This window comes from Platalea leucorodia (assembly GCF_965183815.1).
Source record: "Platalea leucorodia genome assembly, chromosome: 7".
NCBI lineage: Eukaryota > Metazoa > Chordata > Aves > Pelecaniformes > Threskiornithidae > Platalea > Platalea leucorodia.
Genome location: NC_138829.1, coordinates 3,979,408 through 3,993,904, shown reverse-complemented (window position 1 = coordinate 3,993,904; position 14,497 = coordinate 3,979,408). Strand labels below are relative to the sequence as shown.

Genomic DNA, 14,497 nt, shown 5'->3' with positions numbered 1-14,497 from the left:
CCCAGTCCAACCGAGGCAAGTCGCGGAGCGCAGTCGGTCGATCCGCACGCACATCCCTGGGTGGGGAACCGATTAGAAAACAAAAATAAGGCATAGCGACAGATGCCCTTAAGAACACCAACACCTTAGCCTCTGCGTTTTTATTTCTGTTTCAGTGAGTACTCAAACAGCTGCAGCAGTCAACTCCCAGGGAGCACAAAGGCAACCCGCATACGGCCAAATTCCAACCTCGTAAGGCAAAGCCCTCTTCAGAGCTCCAGAAGCGTTAGGTACGTCACTTCGAGCTCCAGAAGCGTTAGGTACGTCACTTCGAGCTCCAGAAGCGGCACAGGTTCAAAGTATATTGGACAGTTCCTGCCTATATAGAGCAGCTGAAACTGGGAATTGGAAAGGAAATCCATCTCGTGTATCTCCCCCACCACCCCAAAATAATCAAAACTTTTATATACCAAACTGCCATCAGTTTCTGCACCTCCACGTGGATGCTTTTGCCCATCAACTGGCATTCAGCACAGGAGTCATCCCAGCATAAGGGAAGACGGCAAACAGTTTAAAAGACTCGTTTGCCTCCTGCATTCTGAGCAATAATTAAATCCTCTTCCCAGACTTCAGCAGCGAAGGAGTAAACAGCACGTGTCCCTCTGCCGTCTGAGGGAAAGGTTGCCTCAGTCTGGTGTGTAAGGCATAGGACCCCAATACAATCCCTACGCCGGAGAAAAGTTGCTCTTCAAATACTCAAATTCAACTCTCTTCAAGAGTTAGAGAAGGTACATGGAGATAAGCAGATTTAAACAGGTTTTATTCATAAACTGTTTGGGGAATTTACTAATATAAAAAGTCAAGAAACAAACTGACTTTCTTAAAGTCCGCTAACCCATTCAGGCACATTTATAAATTCATGCCGTAATTGCTAAGAGAACGCATCTCCACACATTTTACTTAACCTAGGCTGTAATTAATATTGTATTTCAGAACTGTACAGAAAACACACTTCTGTAGCCAACTTGCAACTAGTGTTATCAAATTACTAGCTACACGTTACACAAACACCTTACAATAATAACCAAGAGGTACATTATTTCTCTCTTTTTATACATTAACCCAGTACGACGTGGGCAGTCAATCACAAATTACACGGTTAATTTAAACAGGTTTGTAGTCAAGCTTGGACTCCAGCTTCTTAGAATCAGCCACTTTTCTAACAGCTTTCATGAAGTCTTCCTGAACTACAAAGTCATGATCGGCACGGATCGCAAACATACCTGCGAAGAATAATTTAACAGCAAGAGTAAGTTGGTGCTCCTTGCAGCAAAGATTCACTCAAATTAAAGGGAAAATGGATCCAAGGTATGCTGTCTGCATGCAGACTGTCACATGCAACTCTGGGAGGTTGGGAAAAGGATTAAACTTCAATGAGGTCACCTTTCTGAACCAGAGACTAAGAAACGTAGACCTTGTTTTAAACTACGAGTGTATTTACTGTGTTACTCAGCTTTCCCACGTAGGCAAACCCTAAGCGTACAATCAATTTATAACGTGGAAAAAGCATAAAATAGTATTAACTCTCCAGTCACCCAGGTACTAAGAGACTTGGATGCTTCGCAAAAAGGAGAAAAAAGGGTACTATCGCCGTTTCTGGAACGTATCTAGTCCTTACGGGATAGCGTGACATGTATCACGATACTCAGCCAAGAGGTGGCTGAAGGCCAGCTCCAGCTCAGAAACGGCATGGCTGTTTTTTCTCCTCCCATCATGCTGAACCCGAACTACAGAGATCTTTTATACCACGCATGTCACAGGACAGGGCCCAAACCCACAGAAGTCCACGTGGATCCAGCCTGCGTACGGCAGGGGATATTAGCAATGTCCCACGGGGGCGGCGCTGCTGCTCCCCCCCGGCTGCAGACCTGCACGCATCAGCTGGACTCGTCGTAGGCCCAGCTGGTTTATCTGCAGACCGACTAAAAGACTTGTCTGTAACCTTAGAGGACATAAAGAATCAAGTTCTGCGTGACTGTATAGGTCATAAGAAAACTTGGAAGAAAGAACAGAGATTTTGTTCAAGTTGTTCTATCGAAGCTTCAGGGCACATCACCGTGCTGCTGCTGACGCTCAACAGCCCAGACACGCGTGACATGCTGTGAATATGCAACTGTTCTGGCATTTTTGCTACTGTCCAGGTGCTAAACGTTTCCATCAAGTAAAAGCTATCGAGCCCTTCAGAAAGGAATAAAACAGCGAGCGTCAGTGAACATGCGCTGTGTTCCAGCAGAACATTTTTGACCTCCTGATTTTAATCCACTGACAGAAGTCTCGGAGAAACAGCTCAACTGTTTAACGTTAACCAAGACTTAGCACATCAAAATTAAGAGTGAAGAAAATACCTGCTTCAGTACAGACATTTCTCAAGTCCGCTCCATTAAAGCCATCTGAAAGCTTCACAATTGCTTCATAATCTATTCATAAAACACAAATGCCAATTAGAAATAAATTCACACTTCCCGTTACGGATGCCAGCAAAATACGTATCCAGCTAACAAAGAAACACTTTACTTTGATTCCAGCGCAAATACATAGCTGTCCACTAGACTGATAAATTAAATTAACTGAAATCATCAGCTGTATTACCCCTTTCATTAAAACAGAAATGTATTGCAGCCAAAAGCCCATATTATAGAATTAAATCCCAAAGTTACTAACTTGCGGTTACAAGCATCAACATGAAATGCAAGAAAAGCTACATCAAGGCAATGTTCTTATCATTTAAATGATGTAAAAAACCAGAAAACGTCTCTCCAAGTGATCATAATTCAGTCCCTTTCCGCTTATAACAACTGCATCTATTAAAGGCATTTAATGTCTTGATATATTAAGCCTGATATTTTATGCACATATATTTACTAAAAAAGTGGCTACTACGGTTATAGTTTCCAGAATCAATTTCTAAAACACTGTTGAGCCTCTGGCAAGTTCTGATTTGTGCAAGGCTGCTTATTAAAAAAAAAAAGGATCAACTGTCTGCAAAACTTTTCAGAACAGTTTACCTTCTGTATGAAATTCAAAACATTTGAACTGAAAGATTTTATCTTAAGAATCAAAAAAACCCTAGATATTAGAAATTTCTTCAACTTTATTTAATTCCGTGTAGCACAACGTGCTATGAACAAGTCTCCCCATAACTGGAAAGTCAAAAAAAAAAAAAAAAAAGCGAGGGGACTAAGCAATGTCGAACACGGCAAGGTTTGCTAAGTGTAGAGTCTTCAGCAGACCCCAGTACTAGAGCAGGAGAATCTCACGCTGGAACCTGGAACAGGTCATTATCTTAGGATTTTAACGCAATTCACGCCCCACCTTGCCGATAAGTTCTGGACTTCCTTTCAGGATCTCAAAGCCGAGCACCAGAGTCTTCCCACATCACGCTGAGAAATCTAGCTAGCACCCATCCGACAGCTCACCTTGCTAAATGGTGTAAAGGAATGATCCTACCCTGTTTCCACTCCAGCACCCGACGAAACGAGAAAAAGGATGAAGCACTTCACCTCAGGTTCATGATTTGCTTTTGGAGCTTCTTCTCTATCTTAAGACTACAGTCGCATGCATGTTTAAGCCAACACTGCTGCTAAGAAAGGCAATCCTCATCCCTCTCGCCCTCCCCCAGCTCATTCCCACTCCGAGCCGCCCCCTCTATTGAGCTGCAGCTGTTTATGCAGCCAGATGGTGAACGAGATCAGCTCCGCCATCCAGACCGCGCTGCCGGGCTGCACGAACAGCTCCTGTCAGCAGAGGCGGGGAACAAGCAGGCAGGGTCTGCGGGGCCTTACGGAAATAAAAGGCAGCCAATGTCCTTTTAAAGGCAAATCACAACTACAATTTTCTTGAGGAAAGCTCTGAAATGTCCCTGTGAAACTAAGACTCTGGGCAGCTTGGAGTAACACAGCCATGAAATGAACCTTCCCCATTTTATCTGAGAGAGACTTTCCCTCACGCTCTGGAGAGAGCTCTCTACACCACTAACCAAAGGCAGGCTTTGTTTCAGATAATAAAGTTTTCATTACGCCATCTCTGAACTCCACAGTAAGTTTCTCCATGACTTTTAAAGATTCTTTGTTGTTTTCAGACTTCTGCAGCAGCAATTTTTCTTTCTTGGGGGGGGGGGGGGGGGGGCTAATGAAAATGCTCTTTACTTGCACTAAGCTATTCCTTTAGAAACAGGAAACTACCTGGTGAGAATCACATTGATTTTCCAGTTTACAACTGTGCTCCAAGGGTTTATATTCAGTTTTCCTTTGGAAAGGAAGGACTTAGCAACAATTTCATCAGGATGCATTAAAAAAAAAAAAAAAAAAAAAAAGGTAGAATTCCAAGATAGAGGAAGTTGTGTGGCCGGTGCAAGGGGCGGAGTCATCGTAACAACTCACCCTCTTCACGTTTTTACAAACAGAAGTAGGAAGGACATCCAGGCAGTTTCCTACTTACCTATTTCACCATGTTTAGTGATAGGACCTGCATGAATCTTCAAAATGTCCAATCTGGCTTGTTCATTTGGTAGATCAATATCTAGAAAGAATTACAGCTTTAAGAAAAACAGAAAACCACAATCCATATGGATGACATCCTCCTTCCAGCCAGCGTGAAGTAGTAACTCACGGATTTTTCTATCCAGTCTTCCAGGCCGCAGAAGCGCAGGATCCAGCGTGTCTGGTCTGTTAGTAGCCATGATCATTTTAACTCTGTGCAGAGTATCAAATCCATCCATCTGATTCAATAACTAACAGAAAACAGAGGTTTGGGTTTGTTTTTTTTTTTTTAAACAAGCCAAAACCCTCCTAGTATGATCTATTGCACTTATTTTCTGCATAGTGTTTTCACCAAGATATAAAAGCGGTACAGATGAATCAGAAAAAAAACTAATGGAAGGCCACAGCTCCCTGCATGTTCTATACGCAATAAAAAAGAGCTTAACAGAGACACTGAAAATGCTTTGCCCAGAGAAAAAGATATTGAGCAAAGCAGAGCTCAAACGTGAAAGACTTGGCTAAAACAAAAAGGCAACGAAAAGAGTGCAAGCACTAAAGGAGCCAATGGTTGGCTGACGCATTTTGATTGCATTGCACTCAGCCCAGGACATTCAAATCAGACTCGAAGAACAGCCTCTAGAATACCAATACACACACACACACACGAAGACATTTCATTGTGAAGATTCAAAGTACTTCCTCTTTGATCACAGCGATTTAATTCTTTGTGCAAGGCAGACATGTTCTTTTGAACCAGGCAAACTGTTTGCAAACACAGGCCAATGAAGTTTCCCGTTAGCCTCAGAATTCTTAATTGTCACCAGTCGTTTTAAAATTCTCTTCACACAACCCAGTTTACCAGAGCGATTAGTAGAGAAACAAAGAAATACAACTACTTCTCCTACTTTTGAAAATCAAACTGTAACAGTTCTAAAATTGTATAGCCTTTGGGATTAAGAGACAAGCGCTGCTTCCCTCTCTTTAAGGAGGAAGCCCTCCAAACCTTCAAAGATGCAGTCAGCAGTAGCAAAGTCAAGTCACAGTAAGAAGAGAAAATAACCCAAATAATTTTAGCCATTTTAAAAATTCTTTCAATCCGTCTCCAAGCTGCATTCATGGCTGAGTTACCCAGATGTGCAGCTGTCTTTTGTAAAAGCAGCATCTAGTTCACTTTTAGCTTCAGATTATTAACTCAGAAAAAGTTCTAACGAGCCGGATCATAGTGTAACAATTCACACCTGTGTTATTATTTAGTGTGGACTGTACAGAACCTAATCAGGGATGAGACACTCACCTCCATCAGAGTCCTCTGAATTTCTCTGTCAGCTGAGGTGCCTTCAGAAAAACGACGACCACCTGCAGCAGACCAAACTCGTAAGTTACAGTACTTTTATTTTTGCCTCCATATAATACTAAGTCTGAAGACAATTAGGTATCCCTTTTAAACTGGGGGGGAAGGAAGGGTGGTATTTAAAAAGTTAAACACACACATTTTAAAATGCTTTTCAATATAGTCAAAACTATCTAAGCCAGATGCGTACAGGTATGGTTCTAAGCTAGCTGTAAAAGCTCCAGGAGGAAGCCGAGCCACTTGTCCCGTTACGTTTCTTCTAACGAAACATACATGCACGCTCTTTTGAGAAGAGAGACTGTCGCTTTATAGCTAATTTCAGCATTAAAAGGAGACTCCAGCCATCCTCCAGGCCATTAGCCTTACCGATAGCATCTATCTCATCCATGAAAATGATACACGGCTGATGATCTCTGGCATAATTGAACATCTCTCTGATCAGTCGAGCACTTTCGCCAATGTACTTGTCCACTATCGAACTCGACACCACCTTTTGAAAGACACACGAGTGAAGAGACTGGAGTGCAAAGAGATTAAGCACGTGGGCATGTGCCTGAGTGCAAGAGTAAAATGACAGTACCTTTAGGAAGTTGCAATCAAGCTGGCTAGCAACAGCTCTGGCCAGAAGTGTTTTCCCTGTACCTGGACAGACAAGAGATTGAAGCTGTTTAACTGGTAACCCAAGGTGGCATGCCAGTGACTTTTAAAAAAAAGAAAGAAAAAAAAAAGGAACAAAAAAGAAAAAGACAAGGCTATTGCCACAGTCTGAGAGGGACAACTAAGCATTTGTTACCCTGTCATGAGACTCACCAGGGGGGCCGTAGAGCAAACAGCCTTTTGGAGGTATAATTCCCACACGCTGGAATAATTCTGGGTTTGTAAGTGGCAATTCTATTACCTGTGAAGAGACAGATAAACAAACGGAGCCTCTGAGTTTTCCAACTGATCAGCCACCCCAGGAAGCCAGCGGTACACTTGCCAGGCTGTTCTCCAGATACCTGTACTCTTATTCACCTGTGCAGCATATTTTGTATGAGAAACAGTAAAGTAAGGAAATGTCAGACTGATCCAATGGATCGAGCCACAATCCTGCCCTTGCTGTTCAGACTTCAGCTCTGCAATGGCTTGTTTCTCTTGGTGCTCTTTGCTTAAATCGTGTGTTGCTACTGTCACGATACAACTACCCAGAGCGATTCCAGTCGGTTTTGTGCAGAATTCAAGTTTGGTTTGTCGGTTGTCAATCCTAACTATGCCCTCCCACTTGACTCCCTTAGCCTAAAGGGTCTCGGATCCTTCAAACCCTCTTCTTTAAAGGATTTGCTTCATTTTAATCTCAATCCAAGCTTCTGTAACAGTAGAGAGAAGTTATAACCCAGTTTGAGAATCGGGCTTCGTTGACAGAATAATCTTTCTCTGCCACTGTAAGGTGTGCGCACAGCACACAACCGACCTCTGTGACAGTCAGCCGGCGCACAGCAGCACCAGCTCGTCTTCAAACACCCGCGGTCCTGGGCTGCAGCACTGATGCCCAGACTAACAGGATTACTTCAGTATGAGCGCACCAGCACCTCGCAATCACGTCGCTGTTTGTCACAAAGACAATTCCAAAGCTGGAAAACATTTAAACCACACTTTCTATATACTAGGAAAAAAAAAATATACGCACTAGACGTTATCTTCTAGTACAGGAAAATGTCATCTAAGTTAATGAAACATGGAAATCACTCATCTGATAGGATCCTTTAACAGCCTGTCTCATGATAGTTTAGGACAAACACCAGCAAGACATTTTTCCGCTGAAAAACTTCACTCAGAAGATATACCACTATTTGATAGGCGTTTTTGAGATGCTGGGTACCTCTCGCAGCTCTCTGATTTGTTCCGACAACCCTCCAATCTCAGAATATGAGACATCCCCTGGATCTTCATGAGACATATTATAAACCAATGGATCCACTTCCCTTGGCAAATATCTGGAAAAAACGAGTTAAGAGTAGACATTTTTCATTGTGCGGACACATTTATAGTTATCGCAATAAATTTTACAGCAACTATGAAAATTATTTCTTCTCCTCCCACCTTGATAACAAGACGTTTGTTGAAAAAACAGAATAAACCCCAAACCTAGCAAACTTTTTCAAGTTTTAAACCAAACAAACGAAAGCTTAAAAAACTGTTGAAAATGCTGAGTTGTAACTGATTTTTTTGAAACCAATTTCTTTTTAAACCATATATAATAGACACATAAGTCTTCCCTGAACGTAACTGTCCTTACTTAAGCACTACTTTGCACAACACATCTACAAAATATTACAGAACTGATTATTCAAACCTCTGTGTCACCTACTCCGATCACTGTTTTTCCCCCCTTTACATGATGAGCAGAAGAGCAGCTGTAGAGCAGAAACCTACCTCATAATAGTCAGAGTGGTCATATCCAGAGCAACTCTTGTCCCCGGCTTCAGCTTACTTTTGTCAAGCTAGTCACAAAGAAGGTATTTCTATTAGAACCACACTCCAAAACAATGGCTGGTTTTAGCCAAGATGTTTGCTGTAGCTTGCACTCTTTGCTCAGTCACACAGAAGAAGAAAACAAGGCTACTGAGGTACAGGCCAAGCAGCTCGCTTATTAAACACCGTGTCCCTGTCACTGCCATTTTGGAGAATGCTTAAACTGGGAAAAAGCTGTTTCATGGGAACATGACCTTCGGGAGAAGCGATCCAGGAGCCGGCCTAGACCAATGAACCTGTTGGTTGTGACAACTGGACACCCGCAAAGCTAAACCAGACCACAGGAAGAATTTGTGTTAACGTTGAAATAGATCTCGAACAGCAAGTCATTAACGTACCTCTGCCACTTTTGAAAATACTGTTTTCTAGACTGTAATTTTTTTTTTTTTTTTTTACTGCTGTCAATCTGACTGGATTAGTGAGAGATCTAATCCTCCCCTCTGCTCAACACAGGACAGAACCAGCCCTTTCAGAACAAGCAAGCAATCCTCCTTTAAGGACACAGGGAACAGCCTGCCCATTTGAGTCCGAACTTGCCACCCTTCTCCTCAATGGCTCTCTCATTTCTGGACTGACAGAAAGGGTGAACAGATGCTCCTAACCTATTTTCTCCAAGCCTTCCATCATCTGCATATTTTCACATATCCCGTTATATCCTGCCTTCAAAGTCAGCTGTTCCAGTTGTTATTGTTTTGCTATCATTTACCTCAGATGCCCTACTCATCTGCCTCAGCAGTTTTTATCTGCTTACTCCATTTTTATGACGTTTTCAAACACATTAGCAGCCCTATTCCAGTACCCCTCGCTAAATTCTCCTGGGATTAAAACAACTAACTTGCGTTCCTCACCTTGTTTTTAAGAAACCTGGTCTAGGAGAGCAGTCTCACCTCTCACACAACACAACCTTGAACAACGATCATAGAGATAACCTCACCACTCTTATTTCTTCTTTATTTAAAAAAAAAAAAAAAAAAAAAAGAGGTACTCAATCCACATTTGAAGAATATGAAACCTATTTATTCTGAGCTTTACCGACACGGCATCTGAACAACAGAGATTTTGACAACTGTTTGCAAGCACTGCCTGAAGCTTGCCATTCCACCAGGGGAATTTATAAGGTGCCTTGCCCACGTGGGCTCTTCAGTCTCTAGAAGTGTTCAGGATCAAAGTGTCGCTCTGCCCTTACTGGGGTCACTAACAAGACCTCTTTCCAGCTGCCTAATCTTAAGAAATCTGTAAAAGCTTGAAATTCTATCAGATTCAACATTGCCCAATAGATTTAAGTTATTCTGCAGTGGAAAGAAAACAAAGAGAAACCGCTTGACCTTGAATTCCTTAGGAAATGCACTTTAGATAGGGAAGTAATTTTGTTTCAATTTAAACAGCGTCGCTCCCCTTCCTCAGCAGCGCAGCACAGCCACAAGGACTTTGATCAAAAACTAGTTCTAGTCTGTGAAACACCCCATGGGAAATTATTGATATTTTTTGAAAACAATCATGGAGATGTTTATTTAGTCTCTGGTATCAAATCAAGGATCTTGTAAGATCAAAGTGTGTTTTTACTGAAGAAAAAACTTGAAAGTACATGCTGCAATGCCAGGCTCAGCCAAGCGCAACCTATTCCTTCGCATTTATCTCCATTTCAACACAGAACCTCAAGACTGCCTCACATGTCCCCAAGTGGAATTAAGTATACTTCTGTTCCAGAAAAATATTTTGTTCATTCCGGTGAAAGAGAACAGTGAGTTTGCACCATAACATCTTGAAAGGGACGGAGCTTACAATTACGTATTTAAAGAGCATTTCAATAGTAGCAATTCTTGCAGATGTTTTATGCAAGCAAAAACATATTGCATCGGTATGCTCGAGGAAAGCCAAGGATATCTGTACATACACTACATGAACTAACACACTTGCTGGTACCCACGTTTCTCAAATAGTTTGTCTCTAAAAGGAGAAGAAAAGGTCCATCCTTACTGAAAAATGTATAATCCATTGACAGAGTCAACATCACAGGAAAATACTTACTGCAAGAGTTTTGTTCGCTGCTTATCGCTAAGTATTGTTAATTGTGGGCCTTCCCCAGGAATTCCTCTGACAGCTAGAAATCTCTCTCCGCCCCCCTTTTTAAATTCCTCAGCGTACAGCAGGCTCCCCGCTCTGCCCCTCGCTTGTCGCCTCGGCTCCCACAGCCACCACACCACCATTACGGACGAATCACCTCAATAGAGCTGGTTTAACTTTTCTGTGTTGGAGTTCTATTACACTGTTCTCAATTTAACTTCCATGTACCAACCTTAAGCTAATCCAGAGATTCTGGGTACTGCAAAACATTTGCACGTTAGTCTTGCAAACACGTTTTCTTTCTTTACATAGAATCAGTAAATTCTGTAATGACATCGGTTTCTCTTCAGAAAGAGACAGGAAAGCCGCCTCTAACACCAACAGTACACCTGTGCTCCTTTTACTGAAGGAATTTCTGTTTTTTACAATTTCCATAACAGAGGAGAACATGCTACAATTGTAATGTGTTCAAACCTCAACTGCAGTTACCTTTCCCCACCATAAAGGAATCAGTTCAAGATGCACTGAGAGGTCACAGCTGTTAAAAAGATCTTACACTTATTTGTGCATTAAAATAACTCAGTAAACTGCTGCTGCCTCCTCAGGATACACGATCCTTCCCTGGGGCCGCTATTCTCTGTTCAGATACCTTACACTCTCACATCTCATACACACCCTTCTTCGCTTCCATTTCTCAAAGTCAGGGATGAGTGTAATAAAATCTAACTAGAGATTCACTTTTGCCCCCCAATGGCTCTGCAGTTGCACAACATGTCTACCAAGTGTTGTGGTTCCTGCTTCAGAGGCAGCTTTGGTAAGGAACAGCCCATCTATGGGTTTTAGTTACTCTGAGTGGGTCACATTCAGTGCTCAATTAACCAACACGCAGTTTTTGAACCTCTGCTCTACATCCTTTAGACTTTTGCATAAAAATAAAAAGCAGAGAGTACCTCTAAGTGGTTCTTGCTGGCTACAGCAGAAGATGGATTATGCTGTAAGGAAGGTTGTGTATTAAAGCGTCTAACTTCTATAGAATTTGGTGTAGGTAAAAAAGCTGTTGTCTCCTAGGCTGGCAGTGACAAGGCTTTTTTTTTTAAGATCATTACGGACAAATAAAAATCCCCCGGAGCATTTAGAACAGGGACCTTGCCTACCAGCATTATTTATTGAAGCGGAGTGTAAAAGCATGAGAAACAAATATATATAGTTGTATAACACTAAATCTGAAGCTCGGCACTATGACAGTAATGGTCATATGCTTTGTTCACAACATAGCAAGGGAGACCTTACACAGCTGATTAATTTTCAGAGTTCAAAATCAGGCAGAAAGACAGAGCTTCAACCCAATGAAAAGAATAAAAGGTTCCAGGGATGTTTTGGACTGTTTATCTTTACTGGGAAGTTACACTACCACCAGCTACGAAGGGAGAGGGCAAGCAGACACCAGTGTAAAACAGCCATATACACCTTAAAGAAGAAAATGCTTAATCCCACTAAGAACCCAGTTTATCAAAAGCAATGCTAATAATCAAGACCAAAGCAAACTTTCACATAGATCAGCTACCTGACGACGACAGCCAACCACATATCTTGGTCCATTTGTAGCCTTCACAATGACTGGAGAGAGAAGATCGAAGAAAAAAAAAATCAAATTTACTTGATTCACTGCTCTGAATTATGCTTCTGAACTATCCAGTATATGATATTTTTCTGCCAATATTCAATTGCTGATACTCTAATTCTTTACTCCTCCAAATCTTTAGCCAGATTTTAACTACAAAAGCTTATTTTCAAGATGTCAAAGAATGTAACAGTCCAGCGTACTTACATTTCTCTTCTGTTAGCTGTTTAAGAACCTCGCCAACAATCTGCAAAAGAATAAATGCAGTATTAGCCTACAGATAAATTACCATTGCAAAATAACATGTTTCAGGACATGGAAGATGACTGTCACCTTTGAAATTTTTTCTCCTCCTTCACGCTGTTTGCCAGCACTTCCATTTCTTTAACACATCTCTGTCAACCAGGACAAACACAGAAAACCTCTCCAACCCATACGCTTGGCGTGTCTGTTCCTGGCGGCATGGCCCCTCTTTCCATCAGCTGTACTCTTTCTCAATACCAAAAATGGACTTAAATGCTACCTCCAGGCAAGTTCGCTGTCAACCACCCCCAAGGCTGCGACGACCTCGTTTCTCTCACGTACCTGCCCGACACTCTGCAAGGCTTTGAGATCATTTTCTGACTTTTCATATTGCTTGGTGAGCTCTTTCAGCTGTTCCCTTACTAGAAAAAGAAAGAAACAGAGGATTTTGCTAATGTTCAATCCAACAGTAGCTCAGGACCAGGCCCTTTCCCAGCAGAAAAGCAGCAGGCAGAGTTGGACCGGGGGAGATCCGCACACCCAGTCTGCCAGCACTGTGGGGGCCCTGCTCAGCAGCTCCGGGGCCTGCACACCCTCAGCACAGTGGCGACTCTTATTTGTGAAATAAGAATTATTTCCACTCTGCGGAAAGTGTCTAAAAACCCAATCCAGAGTTTTAAAAGCTCGGATTCAAAGGTATCTGTGCCCCTGTACGGCACTGACATTTACACCGGGGGACGTGCTACCGCCAGAACGATGTGACAGAGGACGGTTGCAAGAGGAAAATAAAAAGCTGGCAGAAAAACTTTACGGGGGGGAAAGGCTGAGGGAGGAAAATCGCCCGGCTCGATCTGGCGGCGGCGGGGCCCGACCCTCCCGCCCGCCCCAAGGCCGGGGGCAGTACCCGCGGCCCGGGCTGCCCCGCCGGGCTCTCCCGAGGGGAAAGGACAGCAGCCACCGAGCTGTGGCGGCCCTCCCGCCGCCACCGGCAGCGCTCCGGCCCGGTCCCCGCCCTCCCTCCTTCCCTCCCCTCAGCCCGGCCGGGCCCATGACGAAGCGCGGACAGCGGCGGCCGGCGGGCTCCCTCCTCAGGGCTCCCCGGGCCGCTGAGCGGCGGCGGCCATCCCCCCGCCCCGGGTGGACGCTCACACTCCTTCAGGCGGCCGTCGATCTCCTTGTGCTCCAGCAGCTTCTTGCGGTAGTCCTGCAGCGCCTTGTCTCTCGGGTCCGCCATGATGAGCAGCCGCCGCTCATAGGGAATGCCGGGAAGGGCCATGGCCGCCGGGGGCAGGGCCGCGCGCCCGCCCGCCCGCGCCCGCCCGCCTTTCCCCGCCTCGCAGCGCCCCCTGCCGCCGCGGAGGCCGCGCGCGGCGCGTGCGCAGCGCCACGGGCGCCAACCTCCCGCCGGGCGTCGTGCGGGCCGCCCGCCCGGCGCCTGCCCCTATGGATCTATAGGTCTCTATACGTGGGCGTGTACCCGCGCACCACGGCGTCTGGCACGAGTAACAGCCCCGCCGAGCCTCCCCGGGAGCCCCCCGCGGCTCCTCTCCTCAGCCGTCGCGCCAGGGTTTCCTGTCAGAGGCGGCTCCCCCGCGCTTAGGCCGCTCGGGAGCTTTGAAGCCGTCAAGGAAAAAGACAAAAAGACGAGTCGCGAGGCCGTTCACAGCCCGCTAATAAACGCCATTAACTGAACCGGCAAAGGTGTTTTCGGTGCTGACCGGTAGGAGTTTAGGGCTTAAGGAGCGACCGCGGCCCGTGGGCACAGGAGCGCCCGGCCGCCTCCCTCGCGCAGCCGGGCCCGTGGGTCCGTGAGGGAACGGGGGCGAGCGGCGGCTGCGGTGGGCCGTGCCCGCTGCCCCCGCTCCGCACACCCTCGCCCTCCTGCTCGGCGGGAGGGAGGGAGCCCCGTCGGCAGCCTCTCCCCCGGGGCAGGGCCACCCCTTGCTCCGTGCAGGCCGCGGAACACCCAGGCCGCTGCCAGGAGAAGACCGGCCCTGGCCACGTCCCCCTGAAAGGGTTAAAGCCAAGACAGACAAAGCCACCGCATCAAAATGCCCCCTGAACGAATTAAAGCCTAGGGGCAAGGAGGATATTTTAAATATCTTAGTCACTTAACTAAACAAAAGAAAGGCCTTTGTGATTTAAAGAGTAGTTAGAATGGTTGCAGGATAAGGGGGCTTTGGGATAATC

General features: G+C 44.8%; 1 protein-coding gene across 1 annotated transcript; it reads right to left on the bottom strand.

Annotated features, from left to right (window-relative positions):
- Positions 1-778: 778 nt before the first annotated feature.
- On the bottom strand, positions 779-13,601 carry PSMC6 (proteasome 26S subunit, ATPase 6). The gene is made up of 14 exons (XM_082317209.1): positions 13,457-13,601; positions 12,650-12,729; positions 12,272-12,311; positions 12,008-12,060; positions 8,281-8,348; positions 7,727-7,841; positions 6,679-6,766; positions 6,449-6,510; positions 6,235-6,358; positions 5,812-5,873; positions 4,648-4,768; positions 4,477-4,557; positions 2,385-2,456; positions 779-1,262 (listed from the first exon to the last, which is right to left on the bottom strand). The coding sequence occupies exons 1-14, from the start codon at positions 13,581-13,583 to the stop codon at positions 1,144-1,146; spliced, it is 1,212 nt and encodes a 403-aa protein (XP_082173335.1). The 5' UTR covers positions 13,584-13,601; the 3' UTR covers positions 779-1,143.
- Between the last annotated feature and the right edge of the window lie 896 nt (positions 13,602-14,497).